Raw genomic sequence first — 21,253 nt, forward strand, 5'->3', positions numbered from 1 at the left:
GAATAACGAGTTTTCTAAAAACAAATTGAAAACGTATAGAATTCTTGCTGCTTGATCCAAACTGATGTACAGGTATAAAACTGAAAATCATCAATATTGTTTGAAAGCCTCGAGAAATATTATTTCAAAGACTGTCGATACTATAGGAAGGTGTAATTGTTGTGTTATGGTTTTCATGTTTCAACCCATTATAACACCCGTGACTTTCCACTGTATCGAAACATACTCTTACCTCAGCATTCATTCTTTGAAAGAGGTTAATAAATCCTTTTTATAGGAGTATTCTGCGAATATCTGCAGGACTGCCTTGCGTTAAAAATAAGAGACCATTCTTAAAAGTGTAATAATAATTTTTATCGTGATGGTGAAAGGATTTAGATTTTGGTTTTATTTAATCGGTCGTTAAAAAATATCTACCTCCAAATCATGTTTGATTTGAGTAAGGCAATTTTATTTTTATGAATTTGAAAGGCAACAAAACATGTGCAATACAAAAGCTTTGGTTTATCCTTCGGGATTGCCTATATCTCAATATTTCTTGTATATTTCATGATTTAATCAAAAAGTTCACATATAGGTGTTATGCTAATGGCTAAGCAATCACAGTAAAAAAATTAGATTTTTCGAAAGATAGTACTAGAATAGCTCAAAGTTATTGGTCATTCAAACAATTTTTATTTTAATCTTGGGCCCTACAGAAATATTCTTTGCATTAAGTAACATTAAATGCCTGGAGGGCCTTAAACTTTTATAAGATACGACTATGCCTTCAAGAGTTACGATAGTAGATATAAGTATTCATAGAATGGATGAAGTGGATTAAAGAAATGTATTGAGTTTGGCTCTGGAAAATAATCGAAGGAAAGGGGTTTTTCCTGAGACCATGTTGTCGTCTCTATACACTATACAGCAGAAGCCGAAAGATATTGTAAATGTATGCATTATACATAAGTATAGTGTATTACCACGGTCTAGCCATGAGCACAGTGGCATTGTATTCTCTACAGATTTTGACCCTTCGAATAGGTAGCTCCATCAGCTCCAGTGCCAGCGCCAGATCAACACACCACACTAATTACTAATCAACAAACCAGCTAACCAACAAACGATAACGAAGCCTCAACCGCGAGTTGGTGTGTATTAAAATTTTCTATTGTTGTTGCGGTCATCTTGTTGATGTTGTTACCTTGACGCAACGAGGCGTTCGCGGTGGGAATTGTAGCGATTTTTTTTTTCTATTTTTTTTTTTTGTTATCTATGAATTCATACGTTACCACCTGGGTATCTATATGATTTATGCATGTAGCATGTAAGAAATGATGATATATCTCATGATGCGCTTTATATTCTGCTTATTGATTAAAGTCAGATTATTTATTGCGAATTTAGATAATAAAAAAAGCAAGTTATGGATTTGTAAAAAAAAACATATTATTTAATCAATGAATTGATATTAATTCATTGAGGTTTGATAAATGATATCATATTAGAGTATAAAAGCCATAACGTTACGTTTGTTTATGACAAAAACTTGGTAAGAATTAACCGTTAATTATGTCCGTTTTGGTTACTTTTTCTACTAAATTTCACAAACTGTCAAATTTTGAAAAGTTGATATGAAAATCTTTAATAAAGACGTGAAAGTGTAAAAAAAAAAGTATTGTAGGAACGCAATAGAAATAAAAATGTCATCAATCTGTAGCTTGTTTTTGTACTAAAAAAATTTTTGTACATGACTTGTTGCTGGTAAACCAAAGCAATTGCTCATTGTTTTATAGCTCGTTTTGTTAATTTTAAGAGTTTTACTGAAAAGCAATGCCATACGACTTTATAAGAGTCTTTAATTAAATCTTATGTGTATATTTTTCAACTTGTAGCTTACAAGAAAATTTATGTTTTATTTGTTTAAAAAGCGGAACGAAAATTAATAGCAATGGAAAGTTTGTTAGAATTTCAAATTTGGGATCTTTGTTGAAACACAGGTTTTCATTCATAATTTACGAGATGTATGTATGTAATTCTTCGTCTTTTGGTTTGTGGTTTTGAATAAAAAAAAAGATTTGAAGAAAACTGTTAAACCATGGAAAGATATTATAAAGCATGGAAAATTGTTTTTTAAGTATTTGTTCACTTTTGATAAACGAAACTGAGAGTACAGAAAAAATGATGAAGTGTTAATTTTTTTTGTCGAAGGAATGGATTTCAAGAAAAAGGATGTTTATTTTCTTTTTTGAAATTCTTAGTTGGGATGGAAAAGCAAAGGCAGGCAACGCGTTCCACATTCGTGTAGCGCTGCTGAAGAAAGAATCTCTGTATGTAACGGTATACCTATAGGTCTAAAATTGGAATCGGGGGTAAACTGATCAGCATTCTTTGAATCTTAAGCTTTGCCTTATAAATTTTCTGCTAGATCACAGGAGGAATACATTTCTTGCAGTTTAGGAGGAAACCGAAAAAATTCGCAACGATGTGGAATATGTGTTCATTCCACTGAAGGTGGTTTATAATGCAGGTACCGAGAATGGAAAACTGCTAGGTTCCATTAGCATTCGAGAGGGCTCCGATTTAATGATCGTAAGTATTATTGTGTTTTTGAAGTATTATATTTTACGTGATGGCGTAAATTCTGGACAATACTTTCAAAACCAGAATTTAATGAGCTTATCATATTTAGCCGTTCAAGGTCCACATGAACATGGGGAAGGATCAGGAAACGAATATGAAAAACTATCATCAGCAAAGCACTTTGGTGGATTAGAGTTGCAGAAAGGAGATTATTTATAAAATTGAGAAAAAGAGTCGAAGAAAGAGCGGAGCCCTGAGGCATACCAGCTAGGGGCTTTATTTAGCGGGTTTCAGACTTTAATGCATCCAATGCGACTTGTATTGAACAGTTCGAAAGTAAGTTCCTAATTCAGCGAAGAAGAGGCTCATCGACGCCAAAAGCACGTATTTTTGAAAGAAGAGCTTAATGCCAAACTCAATCAAATGCGTTTGAAATACCAAGTGTAGAACTCTTGCTACAGTACCTACGAGTAGGTACTTTAGCACAAAAGAATTGTAATTAAAGACGAGCGTTGGCGCGTTTGGTTCATCGAAGTTTGCATCCATTAGTGTTGTTCGTCTGTATTTTTTTTTTTTGTTACCTCATAACTTTAGACTGGGTGAACCAATTTTGATAATTCTTTTAGTATTAGAAAATTTGGTGCCTGCAATGTTGTCCCATTTTAATTTCGTCCAGTTCTGAATATAGAAGCCATAAGAAAACAATAAATCCAGATTTCGATCCATAGAAGTCGGTTTTTTTTTTTTTTTGATAAAAAGGATTATTTTTTAGAAACTTTTTCTCAAGAAAGTCTTGTAGTACAAGAATGTACTTATTAGCCATTAAAGATGACTTTCTTTTTTATGGACTTATCAAGTGTAGATAGTTTAAAAATTTGTGTTTTGGCGATACAAGGAACAAAGGTTCCGTTTTGGTTAAACCTTTAGCCAGAAAGTAAATCTACTACAATTTTAGTCTTTTGACTAGATTACTGCAGAAGACTGCATTGATTTATATGAATCCATATGCAGTTGAAACCTTTCAAAACCCAACTTTCTCCGACATGAATGAACACATTTATTTTTTTAATGGTATAAATTTGTCGAAAAAAAATTTTAAAATTTCGATATTGTACTAGAATATTCTACAAACATTACTTTCAAGACTGCTAATACTAAGTTTCCCACTCATGACGTTAAAATGTACCTTATTTATTTGCATTCGACTCTAACTCACAATCTCTTGAAATAAAAACCTTGGCTCTGAGTGGGATTGTATCTAGATTAACACCGGGGTGATTCACTAGAACCCATTAAGGTATTGGAAGTACACTGCATTCTGCAGAAATAATGTACCCTACTGGCTGACTCAGTTTTTTTTATTTTTCTGTGCTACATGCGGGGCACTATTTTTATACAATAACATATTTTCGTTTCTGAACTGAACCCACAAAACAAGCCACAAATTCATAGTGTCTCGCTGCCAACAACGCCATCGTTCGACAATGGAACGCGGTGGTGGCGGGCGACAACAGCCAAACACACATATATTCACATAATTTTGTGATTGTGTAATTTAAGACCAATTGTCTGTTTAAACCACGCGTCCATGTCTATTGTCTCCGATATCTAGATTTATGTAGCAAGGTTAAGCCTCGAGTTATCTTAACACAAACCCAGCCAGAGAGTGTGAGCAAATATCTCTTGCCACAAAGTTGGGCTTGAATAATGTTCCATGATGGAGCTAAGTTTGTTATTCAAGAAAGCACTTCGACAGAGCCCATTTGTTATTGCTTTGGACCAAATTTTGTAACAATTCAAGCTTTCTTCTTCTTTTAGTTTCAAGAAAAAATGTCAAATGGTCAAAGATTTGTCTAATTGTAGCAATATATTAAGAAAAAAGATTTCGACCATGGTTTTATGGGTTATGGCATATTTTCACTTCACGCAGATTTTATGTGTGTTGTATTAGGTCCAATGACTTTTCATCAGACGCTGACTTACTGGTTAGCCGAAGGGGATGTAAGACTGCGTGGTCCGTGTCCAATTGAACCTTATTCGCAACGGTGCACGACCGATGCGAACATACGCAGCGACAGCTATAGCGCAGGCGGAGTATAGTGGAAATGTTTTGAATGCGTAATAGGCCCATGTATGTAGGTCTACGAAAAAAAGAAGTGTGTGATAGGTTGGGCAGCATACATACGACGATGCCAATTCATGCCATATTGATTGTTAATTACGTATGGAATGCAGACATGTGCCAGGCCAGTGCATTTTATTTGATAACGGCGCGCGGTCTGGAAATTCATGATTAGATTGCTTATACCAGTTTGGAATAATATTTGTTGATGATTCGTGTTTAAAAAAAAATTGAAAAAAGTTTATTTTCTATTTCAGGTTACTTGGTTACAATTTTGTGTGATAGAAAAAGGGGAAATTTTTCCTTAAAAGGACATTTTGTTGGCATCTTGCACTCAAATTATTCAATATTGATCATAACGATATTTATGTAATCGTTAGTTATAGACAGAAAAATAAACTATATTTCACTGGGTATAATTGAATAACATGAACAACATAAGCGGAAATTATTGCTCTTTACTGAATATAGATCACAAAGTTGCACAAATATTGTACAAAGTAGCTGTAGGTAAGAATAGAAGAAGCCCAACTTAGCGACATTGTCTTTGACAACCGAAACTTTACAAGTTATGGCTTGTATAATGCTTCTATAAAGATTTCATTAATTCATTACTTTAAAAGTTTTTTCTATTTAAAAAAAAGCGGCAACATAAGAAAGTAATAAATGTAGTTTGGTAAAGTTGAAATGCGCTACGGTGGTCAAAATTTGTACTTAGTTGCTAAGGCGAATTAAACTAGCGCCGCATTGTTGTGAGAAACGTCAACAGCTGTCAAGCCATCCGACATTTTGTTTGTTTCATTTTTTCCTCAGATTGCGTAGGTCAGAACAGATAAGGAATGGATGTTCTGACATGTTTTTTTTAGAAATACAAAAAGTAAACAAAACTATATTTTAACTGGAGAAAACACCTTTAATTGAATACATATTTATCTTTTGTGTATATTAACACTGAATAAACAAATTCTTTTAAAAATTTCCTATCAATAAGTGAGGCATTTGTGCTTCAAATAGCATGAATTATGACTTGCAAAAAATTTCTGATCCGTTTTGCCTATAACTGACCCCTTAGATCCGCTAATAAATTATTATCGAAATATTATCTTAACCATAAAAGATATATTTATGTTTAATTAAAATCTTACTAAATTCCTTACAAATGTTAATTTTTATTAAAAGCTTTTAGATAAGAAATTAGGAAAACCACCATTATACATGAAAAAGTTACCTGTGCAAATTTCTATTATGAAATTACTACCAAACAAATCAAAATATTTAAATTGATTTCAGTTTAGTACCGGAATCAATACGAAAGTGTTGTTTTTTTTTTATTAAATTTGTAATAAAGATGGACGAGACAAGTTTACTTGTCTATTTTTTTTGTTTTGTATGGATTGTGATTATTGTTGGAGTAAAACATTTTTTTTTAACATGCAGTGATTTTGATAATTTTCAATTTTTAATTTAGTGTTACCTCAAATCGTTTTCTAAGAATGAAGTAAATACTCAAGAACTTAACCGTCAGACAAGAACTGTTGAAGGTTTGTATTCTATTTTTTTTTATGATTGTTTAACACTAGTTTGAATATTCAAGCTGCTACCATTTTTATTTATTAACTGAATTATTGACCAAAGTCATGGTCAATCCAATGATCATATGATTATAAATCTTTGTTTGTTCTTTTTTTTTTCAATCTAAATTCAGGGTGTATTTTTCTTATATGAATTTATAAATCTTATTTATCTAATGGCTTGACATTGGAAGTTTAAAATAATTTCAAATCGCTGATAGAACAAAAGCATTGGTTCTCATTGTGTTGACTTTGTTATGTTGGTTAAAATTGTATCAAATCAAAGAAAGTTTTCATAAAATTAATCTCAAGGCTATTCTCTGGTTAGTTCTAATTAATTTCCTAAAATTATACGTTGATAGAATCTTGATAATTCAGGAAAAAAAAATGACTAATGCATGCAACACCCTATTAAATTTATTCAACAAAGATATCGTTTAATCTAGTTAATTGTAAATGAAAGGGTAATAAAAAATTGACAGAACAAAAGCAATAATTTATTTTTATTTCTCAGAGGTTTTTTTTATTAATAGAGAATGATGAATGAATGAGGAACCAAAATTTATTTTTTTTGGTAAAAATTAGGTGAATTAAAAACCGTTCTTAATTGATTTGTTTATTCATTTTCATATGAGACATTCTAAATAATTAGATCGTCATTGCAAACACTAATATATGTAGTAAACGTAAGCTGCCGGAGGACAAACTTAATTTTAAATAAAAAGAGTGCAATTAGGACAAATTATATAGATTTAGTTCGGATAATGTGGACCCCTTTCATAAATTATTTGTATCTTACAAGACTACAAACGTATTTTGCTATCCGTTTTAAAACGGATAGAGGCATCTAAAATAGTTTTTTTTTACAAATTCTAAGATCTTTGCGAAAACCTTTATTTTTTAATAATCGAATAGAACGGCAAATTTACGAAAAACATTTATCTTAATAACTCATTTTCAAAAGATTATAAATTGTATTGCGGATGTAGGGCATGACGGGATCAGAATCCCAATTTTGAAAATTCCGGAAAAAAAATAATTCCCCTCTTCTAATAAAATGTTTTCTTGTCATCCCATATTGTTTATTTAAAAAAAAAACTGTGATTTAGTATTTCTATGTACATATTTCTCAACTGCATACTCTTATTTGAGTTGTTTAAAAATTTATTTAAAATGAGTTACCAATTTATTTTATATAATTAAAATTCAAATTTAAAATTAATAAAGGATATTGACCTGCAAAATTGAAAACAAAATGAATCAGATTTTTTAGTACGACATTTCAAATATAAATGCCATTGATAGTATGGCTTCCAGCAAGGAAGTATCCATTCTGATCTCGTACGTGTTTGTGTGACACCTCACAATTACTTTGAAACTGCACTTCTCACATTTTCTAAATAGAGAAAAACAATTTAAAATAAGCTCATTCGTAGCCTGATAAATGTAAATCTATGGCAGGTGTCGCTTTTTCTTAGCTGAAATTATTGTCTTTTGTTCAATAAAAAAGTTACGCATACACCACAGTGACCCTATAAGTTTAAAAAAAAAACTATTTTAGACTATGCTTAAATTTTTATTTTGAGCTTTGTATCATTTTTTTTGGGTTAACTAACCTAATGTGTGTTGGTTGGTTTTTGTATGTAAGGTAGGTCTGTCTAATAAGGCTTTCATAGTATAACTTAAGATATTGCTTGTATTTTGTTAGCTGCTATTGCTATTAGTCCAAGAAAGTTTGGAAGTGGGGTATATTTTGAGCTCTTTAAATTGCACAATCTTGATGGTTGAAGTCTTTATAAGCTTTGGAAAAATTACAGAGCATTAGTTAGTTGGAAAAATTACAGAGCATTAGTTCTTAAATTAAGAAAGTTAAATAGTGTGAATAACCCTCCAAAAAACTACCTATATAATGACATGAATTAAAGCTGCCAGACTTTTGAATTCGTTATCAGGACGCGTAAAGCTATAAAACTGCATAAAACACACATTTTGACTGCAAAACTGCAATGCCAAAATTAGATGTAGGCTCTTAGATTATATTGTTTTATTTAGCTTTTGCTTAAAAACTTGAATTATTAGCATTATAGGAAAATGTATTACATTCTCTATTATGGAAAGTCTTAAGTTTTTAATATAAAAATCTTGTGATAGGTGACTTAGAAAAGGTCTCATTATTTTTCTGGATGAACAATGATGGACAATGCAAGTCACTTCAACTTTATATTTTTATATTTGTTGTATAATGTAACAAAATAACGCAAGTTAAATACAAATAAAAGACCATTAAGATCAAATCGGGCGGGTGTAACCTTAATTGTTTATTACTTGAGTTCAATAACAATAAATGATGAGCTTTTTTAGATAACAAAACGTCAATTTGTCAGAAAAAATATTCACTTAATCGTGAAGCTTTTTCAGAGTGATATATTTTTATTTAGCAGTTAGAATTACTAGGCGGTAGCTAAAGGATTTTAACAAACTGTATAAAAATAAATAAGACAAAATGGAAGTGGGAGTGATAATTTGTCTAATGTTTATAGTGTTATCTGTAATTTTATTTATTGGAGTGAGTTTAGATTCAAATTAGATACAACTTTACAGTGAAATGAGTTATAATTAGTTTCTTGTTTTCAATTAGACTATGAAAACTTGTGTTACTATTTATACACATCTTTCAAGGATTCCCGTTTATTCCGATTCACATTCGACCGAAATCAGAAGACAAAGGATTGGCGAAAGTAAGTTTTTAACATAGAAATGACTTCTTCTTTTGATTTAATTTTTTAAGAGAGTTAGTTTTCTTAACGACTTTTTACTTAAGAGTTGAGACTTTTACAAAACTTCCAGTCATGAATACGGCACGTTTTAAATCTTGCATATTTTTAGAACATAACTTGTTTAATGTCAGTGAAATGCGTATTTATGTAGTTCCGACGAACTCAAATCTAAATCTACTTTTTTCTTTAATTGGTTAGCGCAGTTATTAGTCGATATATAAATTTATTTGTAATAAAAAAGCTTTTCGATAAGATTTTTATGAAAATCCTTATCAATCAAAATTTGAATGGTTATGCGGAAATAAAATAAAGCTTTCATATAGATTTCAGTTCATTAGCAAAATCAATACGAAAGTGTTCAGTTTTTTATCCAAATTTTAAAACCTCTTAAATCTTTTAATTAAAAAAAAAAAAAAACAAAAAATATGTAATGGGAGAAGTCAGTTTATTTCTTTGGATTGCGTTTGTAATATCGCTTATGCTTATCATTCGAGTAAGACAGTTTTTTTTTTTTAAACCTAGTTACAGGCAGTGCATATTGATAATATTGATTTTTTTTTTGTTCAAAGAGTTGCTTAAGAGCATTTTCTAAACATGAAGTGCGTGCTCAAGGACTTGATCGTGAAATAAGAAGGACTGGTGAAGGTCTGTATACTATATTATTTTTGACTGTTGAAAGACTTTGTGAAAATTTAGGCTACTTATATTTCCGTATTTATTTCATTTCATGATATCATTGACCAAAGTAATATATAAAAATAGCTATCATAAATCTTTGAGTGTTTTTTTTTTCAATTTTAAAGGCAGCGCGTATTTTATTCTCATAAATTCAGAGTGCTATATATATAAAGTAGGTAGGTACTAATGTCTTGTTAAACTTCGAAAAAAAAAACAAAGAACAAATAGATTTGTTCTCATGTGTTCATAATGTTGATTTCAAGAAGGTACAACCTATTTTATGATTTGAGAAAAAAAATTAAACAAAACAAATTTTTAGACGATTTGTTTTTTTTTCTGACTCATATGAGGTTGGATTTTGTTATTGTTTATCTGAAAAATAATCAAGAAGTGTGATAAATATAAATATATATTTGGTTCATAAAACAGTGAAACTGAAAAAAAAAACACTCATGTAGAAAATAAATACATACTTTATTTTTAAAAGTATGGGACTAAGGTTCAAGATTTTGGCTTCGTTATTAAAAAAATACAAGAAAAGTTCCAATTAAGTGTAAATAATAAGTGTAGGTAGTGATGATTTATACATTTATTTAATTTGCAATCGAATTGAGTGAAATTTCAGATTTGGATTAAAACAAGATTTTGAAACTCGAATTGAAAACGTTTGAAATGATATTTGCACCATTTCCATTCGAAGCAAGTTAGGGTAGGATCTTTAAGCCATCAATAGAAACTTGAACCAGGTAAACTTGGTTTGATTACCATGTTCGAGTTGATCTTTTATGTCTGCATGTTCCAGTACCAAACATGTATAGTATATAAGTCATTTTTGATTGGTTTCACTCAAGAATTTACTCATTTTGAAATCCAATGGAATACTTGCACTTAACTTTGAAATTTTTTATCGAGTTTAAAAAAAATTGCACCAAAAAATTTGGTTTCACGGTTGAGTATCTATGAATTAGTGCTTTTGAGTGGTTTCTATTTCAACATCTGGAAGAGAATTACTCTTCTGAGAAGTGTTCTATATGTCATTTTCGTGGAAATAAAATATTTTCAGAAGACTTCTGGATGCTTCCAGAGGCGTATAGACTACGTTAGTCTTTTCAAATTTCCATGTTCAAGTGTCTACGGCTTGCTTTAAGTAAGAGCTGAATCAAGTACAAAAGAAAGTTTGATTGTTTCTTATTGCTTATTGGATTTGGGAAAGCACATCTAAAGTGAAATTTACTAAAAAAAAAAACACTCATACGATTACCCTGAAAAAAAAAACAGTGAAATCATGCTAAGATAACGATACTCTCCCTGCCTTAAAAATTTCAAATTATTTTATTATTTTATGAATAAAAGAAGAGTGTATGTAGTACACACTGTGAACACCTGTACACGCAACTTAAGTACTTCTCACTCAAGAAATTCACTTTCTCACTCAAGAAATTCACTTTTATCATAACTTTTTTCGTACTCAATGCGTTTTAAAATTAAGTAGGTTCACACCTTAACTATTCGATATAATCGGTGGGTTAGTTAATATTGGTAAATGTAATTTTTTGACATTTTTCAAAAAGTATATTTTCATTCTGATACTGACAAATACCAGAAACTTCAAAACTTCAAAAAGCTTTTACACATTCTCATTTATTATAAATCTATCATTCTTTCTAATTTTCAAGACAAATCCATACCATTATCAGAATTCTAAAAATAACATTACCTACTCTTTGATTGCTCTGGTTGTAGGAATGGACTAGTATTAGATTAGTATTAGTAGTAGTTTTTTTTATTGATTCTTACAATTAATAAATTCGCAAAAAAAAATTCTGAAAACCCATAAGATAAATTTTGCTGACTAAATTGGTATTGCTATTTCAATGAATCTGCATTTATTAAAAGTATTTCACAATGGGGTATCAATAAACAAAACAAAAAAAAATAAGAAATTCACAAATTCTCAAAAGTATTAGATTATTATTATCTTATCATAAAGTATAGCGCAAAACATTAGGTAAAAGCGAATGTTAAATGGACAATAGTACAAAATACGTAGTTGTTGCAACTACTTCAATTTTGTTAAAGGTTTCTCTTAATTATAATGAACATTTATTAAGAGTAGTAGTAAAAATAATGTTCAATGAAATAGTCAGCTTTTCTTTACTTTTGTTTATCATTTGGTTGACCATGGTCATTTACGTTAAGGTAATTAAATAAATATTTTATTATTTAAATCAAACATTTACTTACAAAATGTATGTAAATTCAAAGTTAAGAATTCTATGTTGTCCACCTGAAATGAACTTGTCAAATAATACGCATGAGGAAAATGGTATGTAAATTAATTTAACTTAAATTAAAAGTTTTTGTGTGAAGGTACCTTGAATTTGTATAAATTTATAAATTTACAGTGAAATAAATACAACAAACTTAATATTATACAAAAAATTGGAGTAAACTTCGGAATAAATGCTGTATTAAAAGGCTGTCACATACCAACGACAATCGACCACAAAAAACGCTGCCGAATTCGTTTTGTATGAAAAAATTTCAAAACGGCGACGTTCATGTGTGAAATTTTTTTATACAAAAAGCTGTCGACGGCGTTTCTTACTATCGGTCTTCGTAAGTAGGGGACAGCCAATAGTCTTTAGTTGATGGAAGCTTTGACGCCTTGATTAAAAAAGCAGTGGCTTACTTCTTCTCATTATGTTAAATGTAGTTATCAAGTAATTCATAGATATTTTGTGGATTTTTGCCTCAAAAAAGCTTCACTCTTAGATACAACACTGTGAAAAAACGATTTAGGGGATAACCAAATAACCTGTTAAATACCTGCCAACTAAAAACAATTAATAAGGCCTCTGGGCTAAGAAACTAAGAATAAGCGCCGAGGATTCTTGCTAGATCTGTCAAATTTATGTTTTATTCAGTAAGTTGCTTCAATTTGTCCAATTTATCGGATTTAACACGTTCCACGCAAAGCCTATAAACCGAAATGTTATCAAAAATTTTAAAAAATTTTTCGCTCTGATTGTAGAAATAGGTACCTACTAATAGATTATTATTATCTTATCAAAAGGCATCGCAAAATATTATAGGTAAAAGCCAATTTTAAATGGAGAGTACGAAATAGTCGTAACTGCTCGTAACCTTATGAAAGGCCTTACCATAGTAGTAAAAAAAAAGATTCATTAAAATATTTGGTATGTTCTTTCTTATTTTTTCAATTTTAATAATCATGATCCTCTTCGTTAAGGTATGTAAAATATTTTAGTTTTGAAACAAAATTTATTTACAAAATACAAATTATTCAAAGTTAGAAGCACTATGTTGTGGACCTGAAAGCAGCGTCTCAAATAATAGGCAACAACAAAATGGTATGTACCTATAGTAAATTTATTTTTAACATTATTTTTGAAATTGCAAATGTGCGCCGTTTTAATTTTAAATTATAAAATTACAAAAGCTTTTCTTGTGTAACAATTCTGTTATCTTATCAAAATGTGAAAAAGAATCTTTTATTTTGCAAAAAAAAAAAAAAAAAAAAACTCAAATATATTGTCTGCAAATAAAATAAAATAAAATAAATTTGCAAAAGTTTTGGAATCTTGCTCTGTACCAAATGTGGACAGAGATGCGCTGTCGGGGCTAAAGGCCGAAATTTGATTTGGTTTTTATTAACACGATCGTTTTGACAAACGGAGAAAAAGACCACCTAAAATTAAGCGGAATTCTGCATGGTTTTTTGCTAAGATGACTTCCGTTTTAAATTAAGCGGATATCCACTTAATTTAAAGATGAAAATCTTCTTATTATCATAAAAAGAAGTTTGTCATCTTAAATTAAGTCGATTTCTGCTTAATTTAAGACGGCAGTCATCCTACCAAAAAAACATGCAAGAATCCTCTTAATTTTAGGTGGTCTTTCTTTCTGTATATATGAACAATTTTTGAAGTTTGTTTTAATTTTTTAATTTTTTTTTATTACATTTTTGAAGTTTGTTTTAATTTGTTCATTAATCCGGAATCGAATTTATTATGACAACGTGATAAAACTTATCACTTCACAGTTTTACAGAACGGGAATTGACCCCCAGGTGTATACTTCACTTAAACTTAAACAACTTAAAATAATTAAAATCCTTTATCATTGAAATACTTGGGAAACGTTGATTAAAATAAAAGTTGTTTTGTTAGTATTTAAATAAAAATGTCAACAGTTTGAACATTTTCGTCAAATATAAATTACAAAAAATTTGTCAAATCAATCGATATACCATACAATTTTTTTTCATACGAAAAACTCAAGATAAAATATCAAATTCTACACAAGTATGTTTTTCGTCACACCCGTAGCAATGTAAAAACGAATATTTGTGAAAGTTTTCCATCCATGTGTTTTTAATTCCTGGTAGGGGTACTGAATATAAATACATATATTTAGATACATATTTACAAGTCCCTCATTTTGTAGTTTATGAATATTCGATTTCCTACTCGAAACGTCACACCCGCAACGCGCAATTAGAAGGAAATCAAGAATATTTTCAATAATATTATTAAGATTATGTAGTTTACTCAAATTGCATTCTTTAAATATTGAACATTTAATTGCGAAAATTATAAATAAAAGTTGTCACACCCGTAAGCAATTGGAATTCACATTTGATTGTTATTTCATTACAAAAGAAAAAATCTACAAAAAACTTTTACGTTCCACGTTAATTTTAAGTCTATGGTCATAATATCCCCTTGATAACGAACTCATTATAAAGATGTGTATGTGTAGATGGTCATTCTAAACACCTTTTTTCAATATCAATACACTTTTCGGTTCAAGGTTTGTTTATCTGGGTACCGATGCACTTCAACAGAAACGATACAAGTACTAGCAATCGAATTTCTATTAAGTAGGTACTTTACATCCAAGTTATAGTTCTACCATTTAAGCTTCTAGTTAATCCTCTTTCATGATCTTATGCGAATAGATGATTTTGCGTTATAAATGATTTTCCAAATATGATATAAGGGTTTGTAATGTTTCAAAATACTTGCCTTTCTTGCTAAGATTAAGGGTTGTGTGCATATCAAATATTTACATATAAAAAGCTCTATATTTATCAAAGCACGTTTAATCAATCAACCTACAATTAAGTTAATCTTATCAAACAACATCCGTAAAACAATTTTTTTGTTAGCATTTCATAAATTCTTCGACATATTTCTTCATAATATACTTTTGTTTAATAAAATTAATGATAACAATAATAACTTGCTAATCAATCGCAACAAAACTTTGCAAAGTTAATAAAAGTTAATTTTGACTAATCAATGGAAAGTAGACATAATAATATCTAGTTGTTATCAGGACTTCAACCCGAAAAGCCCAATTATTCTCTTCGGAAAATGTGATTTGTATAAAAAAAAAAAAAACAAACACTTATGAATACAAAATGGATTTCTTCAGTGCTTATATTACAATTTTCTTCATTGTCTTTTTGCTTTTCCCAACTTTGTTTATGTGCCTCAAAGTAAAATCAAAATAAAACATCTTAAAAAAATTTAAAACTAATTTAATTATTTTTTTTTCAAATTTTAGTTAGTAGCTTTATGCTGCTACACTGGAAATCAAAGAAGAGTTAATAATCTTGGACCTAACAACGGTATGATTTTTAAAATCACAAAACTTAAAATAAAAAAAAAAAAAGACAGAACTCTTCCTACAACATCTTTCGCGCTATCATTTTCAATAAAATTTCTTATCTTATCATCAGAAATAATAAAATAAAAGTTATCGTATTTTTGTAGGGGGGGAAATATACAAATAATTTAATGCAAAGAAATAAACCTCGATAAAAATTGATTGAGTTTAGAAAAGTCAGTCAGCCAAAGAACAAGAATGCGATGGGGAGAGGACTTTTTTGTTATATGTGCTCTTATCGCTATTGCGATATTTTTAATTGTAAACTTTATCAAAGTAAAACAATAATCAAGTTTGATATTATAGTGAAGAGAATGGAATTTATTTTATTGTAAATTACAGTTATTTTGTGGAATACGCAATAATTGCAAATCGAGTCGAGAAAGAGAATTGGGTATTAAAAAATTTGTTTAATGTTTTAGTCCCTTCCCTATACTTATATGTGTTGCTTAATAGACTTTTTTTAACAATTTCCTGAATGACTTAATTTTTTAAAATAATTTTGTAAAAGTGATGTGAGTGTTGTTTGAAAATGGTTTTAGTACAAAATTCAAATTAAGTTCAAAATTATTTACATAGCCATATAAGATATACCTAAAGCCCTTGTAATTTGTTTACCCCTGATCGACGTAATTGTTAGTGAATGTACTAGCAAACTGGATCTCGTAAATTTTCGAAGTTATTTCGAAATTAATTTTGATGACAATCTACCTAAGATAAAGTAATTGCACTATAATTTCTGATGTGTAAGGATTTATTAATTTTGCAAGTCGAAAAATCCCATCAAAAAATGACAACTAAATCGTTAACAAAAAAGAAGTTGTCTGTAAAGCCGGTTTACGGACGATGATTTTACGTGATAACGTCGTAAGAAAACAGGTTGTGTGATTTTAAAATGAGTAAATTGAAGCGTTTATTTATTTCAAATAATCATAATTTACAAGAAAAAGCTAAAAAAATACCTTTTTTCTTTTCTCATTATATTAATTTTTTTATTTTAAAAGCTTACAAAAAAAATTATATTATATATATTATTTCTTGTAAATAATAAAACCATTTTTAAATTTTTACAATGCGCAAAAAGTATAAAAATAATTTATTGAAAACAATCATTTTCATAAAAGAAAAAAAAAAAAAACAAAAAAAACATGATTTTTTATCTCCTCACTTCATTAATTCCTTTTTTTTCCCTAACAACCTATAAAAAATTTTATACCATTTGAAAGCTTATTGTCTTAGCTCAAAAAAATATATATATCGATCAGGTCTATGAGACATCTCCAAAAAGAGTTAGAATTTTTTAAACTCGATCAAATTTCATTAAAAAAAAGCAAAAAAACATTTATTTAATGTTCTCAGGCTATGAAATCAATTTTTTTGTTTGACAACCTATACAAAATATATACCATGTGAAATCTTATTATTTCACCTTTCATATAACGTATCAATCTCATTTCAAAGATGCCTACAAGAGAAGTTAGAATTTTTTAAAGTCAACCATGTCGAATTTCCAGACTGAGATTACGGTACTTCCCACACTGGTGGCTGTTCATGATCAACAGATCTCCACTGGTGTTTTGAGGTTTTTCGCAAGTTTCTTGATTTAACATTGTGTAGCTTGTAGTTAGTCTACCGTTATGTGTGATATACTAAATGAAAGGTAATTGTATCAGGATGCTCATAAAAGTTTGATAAAATTTCTATCTGCTCTTGGTCAAATGTTATAACCTGTTGAATTTTATTTTACCGTTATCTAAAAATTGTGTTTACGAGAATGATTGAAACTTTGCACACATATAGTCGTAGTCATGGTCTATCATTACTCCATATACTTTATTCCTGTATCTATTGAAGAAAAAAAGATAAAAATAAAAAACGATGAAAATCGGTTAAAACCGGTAAAAAAACGTATTTTTTAACAACTTGTTTCTTCCGTTATTCAGTCAAAACTCACTAAACAATTCCAACGATTTGCAAGTATGCATAAAGCCAAAATCTACATGTCCTATAAGTTTGAGATTTTTTGAACGCTCCAAAAATCAAAAATTACCCAAAAATACCCCTAAAAAACAAGGTGTTTTTCAAAAATTCGTATCAGACGCCTGATTTTTTTTCGGTCTTCTTTCACCTGGCATCTTTATAATTGTCAAAAAAAAATGTCCTTTACCCAAAATCATCATTTTGTCATAGCCCTAACACGTGTACAACGTTCAAACAAAACGTTATAGCTTAGTTTCAAAATTTCTTAGAATTTTTTGTTAAATGCAGTTATTCTTTTATTTATCTCATCTATCTAAAACTCAATTCTCTACGACTTCGCGTTTAGATTTTAGCCCAAATTTCATCTTTCCGTTTTACCCCTGTTTACTCTATTAAATGACGGAATTTTCATTTCATTTGCGTTTAGATTAAGCTTTAGGTTATTATCTTTCAAATAAGCTATAGAAGGTTTTTGTATCTCTAATAGTTTATTTTTAATTTTGAGTTGAAATTTTTTGCCGCACTGCGAAAGTGCGAGAGTGTAACGTTAGAAAATGGCGTCACTTTTTGTGGTGGCTGCCATTTTTCATCGATTTATAAGACGTTATCACGCCAAAATTGCGCTGAAATTAAAAGTTACAAACAAATTTATTTCGAGAATTCTCCTCTCCACCACTTTTTTCGCAAACAATTAGTTGCCGGGAACAGTAATTGTGTGTTTTTGTTGTAAATTTTGAAATTAAATGCCTTTCTGAAATGTTTGCTTAGGATTTAAATTATTTTTCAAGAAAATTTATTTTAGAAATTAATTTTTTTGGACTAAAAATAACGGTACCTGCTACCTGTCATATACAGACTTTAAAGCCCTTAATTTTCTCAAAAACCGCTCCAATGGCTTTGTTGGAAAAAATCAAATCTTTGTTTTTATACACGGTCTTTCTTGTAATGAAAATTTCTTTTTCGAAAATCATTACTAACGGTATCTGTGTTTTTCTTAATCAGATTTTTCCCCAAACTACTTATTCGATTTCAAAAAATTTGTTATACAAAAGCACTTATATAATTTCAATATAAGCCAAAAATAAAATTTTTAAAAAGTTAATTTTTAGGTTTTAAGAAAAACTGAAATTTTTTTTGAAAAATCGAATTTTCGAACTGATTGATTTTTTTTTAAATTTTGGTTTAAAGTGTAAATACCAACTTTATTTTAAAACATTTTCTTAATTATTTATATAAAATATGTTTTTAAAAAAACTGATTTAAAAATGCATCTTTATAAAAGAAATTAAACTGCTTAAGTATTTTGGATTTCAATTTCATTTAAAGAGTTGTTTTTTTCATTTGAAGAAAAAATAGAAGGTTTTTTTTAATCTCTTAAATGTACCAAATTTTTATATAAAATGTCTTAAAAATTATAGCAATTAATTCAAAAATGTTTATGAACACTCAATTACAAATTAAACCAAAAGGTATTTAACTTTAAAGACGCAAAATAGCTTGAATTTTTCTACTTTTCACAACGAGGCTATCGTTGTTCTTATTTTACATCAAAAACAATCTCTTCAAAGTTCAAACATAAAGCCCTTGTATGCAGATTGAGCTAAATTTTTGCACCCATACAAAATTACCCGGACAGTTCTTAACTAAATACAGGTTTTATTGCATTGACCCGATTAGCGTTTTTACTAGCTAATACAAGTTTCATACTTTACTAAGAGTCGTTATTTCTTTGTACATATTTATATCTAATTTTTCTACTGCTTATAATTTGTACTAACTTTTAACAATTAAAAACATTTTTTTTATCAAACACAAAAACATTTGTTTTTCTTTCAGTACGACAAGCTGCAGTTTACACTATAGCCACAGATCCTCGACGAGGCAATGATTCTACAAGCAACTTTCCAGATTTCTTTTGGGATGTCTCACCGCCAAGGTCAAATGAGCCAGCAAAGGACGATAAGGATTTGCCAAGCTACGAAGAAGTCATGAGAATAGAAATGGCTAGACAAGTGGTTGATTCAACAATACAAGCTACTCCTATTACAACTTCAACGACAACAAACACAGTTCAACAAACATTACCATCATCACAACCGGTCAGATTACCAGTTTAGATCAATAAATATTATTTTTATTTCTTTTTAACTTTGTAAGGTTGTAAGGATGAAAATGCTGTTTCATCAAATATTTAAGGCTGAATTTGTTTGTTAAAAAATAAAATGTGTATATTATAAACTTTTAGGGAAAATAAAATTTTGTATTTAAATATTAATTGTTAATTTAATTTAAAATTCTAAAATAAAAATTCTCCTTAAAGTTTAATGTGGTCTTAGATAAAAATGGCGCCCGGGTAGGAATTTTAATTCGTAATATCCGGTCAAAAAGAACTTTTTTTTGTAAATTTTGTCTGGAGTAGAGTAAAATTTTCCGAAATTCGTAATTTTAAACGACTATTGATAGGATTGTCCAAAAGGCAGCCTTCAAAATGTTGATTTAACTACTTAATTTCTTTTTTTTTTTTTGCAAAAAGCCACAAACATGTTTTTGTAAATATTGAATTGCTAAAATAAAAACATTGTTCGTTCAAAAATAATTAATTTTATTTATAGCAAACTGCCGAACCCGCCGGTCGGTTTCTAGGTCGACACATACAAAAACCTTGCACTCCCAATTCCATTAAATATAATCTAAGTAATTAAGTGTATGGGAGTAAAAAATTAGGTGTATACAACATATTTCTGTTACTCTGAATATTCATCAATCAATTTGATTGAGGTTTTTAAAAAGACAACAAAATAAACTGTTAAAACATGAAACAGGTATTAATCATACAAAATGATCTAGTTAATTCGAATATAATTTTAAGCCATTGATGTTTTTAACTTGCAACAAATAAAATATAATTCCTCTTAAAACAAGCTTCATCAAGAGTAAACTGTTATTTTTTTGTCAGTTTTTCTTTTTCTTCAATGAAAGTGAATTTTTAACCTTGAACTTTCAAATCTTCTTTCACTTTATAACAGACAAATAATTGACTTTCTGCGTGAATGCCATTACACACATAGAGAGGCAAAAGTGAGGTTTCTTATTTTAACTGAAGTTAAACTAAAAGACTGGCTCACCCAAGAATAATTATGTAAGACACACCTGCCTGAGCTGCAAGTAGAGCATTACCTCCAAATAGCCTCTTGGTATTTTTATAAAAATAAAAAAAAAAACGATAAATAATCTATACGTAAGATTAGTATAGAGAGCTTCTATTATTTTTTTTTTTTAATTAGGAATCATATCAGCGTCAAAACATTCACACTCGCCAGGGATTATATAAATATTTGGTAAGACATTCATATATATGATAAAATTGTTAGTTTCGCTTCCCAGTTTTGATAGGAAATTTTTTTTTATTTGGACAAACTGAGTCAGAGCATTAGGCATAACATTTAATAGACTTGCGCTTTCATTTGCTTCATTTATGGGCCATGACTAAATTGTACAAAAAGAAAAAGTATATTACAAAAGTTTAAACATTTTATTGGCTTAGTTGTGTGTAGTGCAGTAGAAAAAGAATTGAATATCACATGCAATAAATCAACGTATAAAAATAGATCCATAATAGCTCAAAAAAATATTTAAAACAAAAATATATTTCACAAGATCTGGCAGTTTGTTGTTAACGATCTGATGACTATGTGAAGTTAGCACCCCCAAATGCAATTTTTTTTTAACTGCATGGTTCTATTGCCCAAGGTTATAAAATAAATTTTTAACAGCTGAAAATTTTTTATTCACCTCAATAGTGTCAAAAATTTTACACTGTGTTAACTATTTAACGCAATTCAAACACGGCCTAAATCATTAAA

At 29.2% G+C, this 21,253-nt stretch overlaps 1 protein-coding gene across 7 annotated transcripts; it reads left to right on the plus strand.

Moving 5' to 3' along the window:
- Positions 1–8,670: 8,670 nt before the first annotated feature.
- LOC129906287 (uncharacterized) lies at positions 8,671–19,665 on the plus strand. Of its 7 annotated transcripts, none has more exons than XM_055981975.1 (3): positions 8,671–8,824; positions 8,897–8,996; positions 19,227–19,665. In XM_055981975.1, exons 1-3 carry the CDS (start codon positions 8,762–8,764, stop codon positions 19,505–19,507), a joined length of 444 nt encoding a protein of 147 aa, XP_055837950.1. In that variant the 5' UTR covers positions 8,671–8,761; the 3' UTR covers positions 19,508–19,665. The 7 variants fall into 7 exon arrangements, 6 of the variants coding, with proteins under 6 accessions (XP_055837950.1, XP_055837953.1, XP_055837949.1 ...); XM_055981978.1 differs by lacking the exons at positions 8,671–8,824; positions 8,897–8,996 and adding exons at positions 9,383–9,528; positions 9,605–9,680; XM_055981974.1 differs by lacking the exons at positions 8,671–8,824; positions 8,897–8,996 and adding exons at positions 11,796–11,912; positions 11,979–12,039.
- The last annotated feature ends 1,588 nt before the right edge of the window (positions 19,666–21,253 follow it).

The sequence above is a fragment of the Episyrphus balteatus genome, chromosome 1, assembly GCF_945859705.1.
Source record: "Episyrphus balteatus chromosome 1, idEpiBalt1.1, whole genome shotgun sequence".
Taxonomy (NCBI): Eukaryota; Metazoa; Arthropoda; class Insecta; order Diptera; family Syrphidae; genus Episyrphus; species Episyrphus balteatus.

Excerpts from the sequence above, each read along its gene's own strand:
- LOC129906287 (XM_055981975.1), top strand. The coding sequence starts at position 8,762 with ATGGAAGTGGGAGTGATAATTTGTCTAATGTTTATAGTGTTATCTGTA. Across the intron at positions 8,825-8,896 it reads CTGTAATTTTATTTATTGGA|ACTATGAAAACTTGTGTTAC; the intron begins GTGAGTTTAGAT and ends GTTTTCAATTAG. Across the intron at positions 8,997-19,226 it reads AAGACAAAGGATTGGCGAAA|TACGACAAGCTGCAGTTTAC; the intron begins GTAAGTTTTTAA and ends TTTTTCTTTCAG.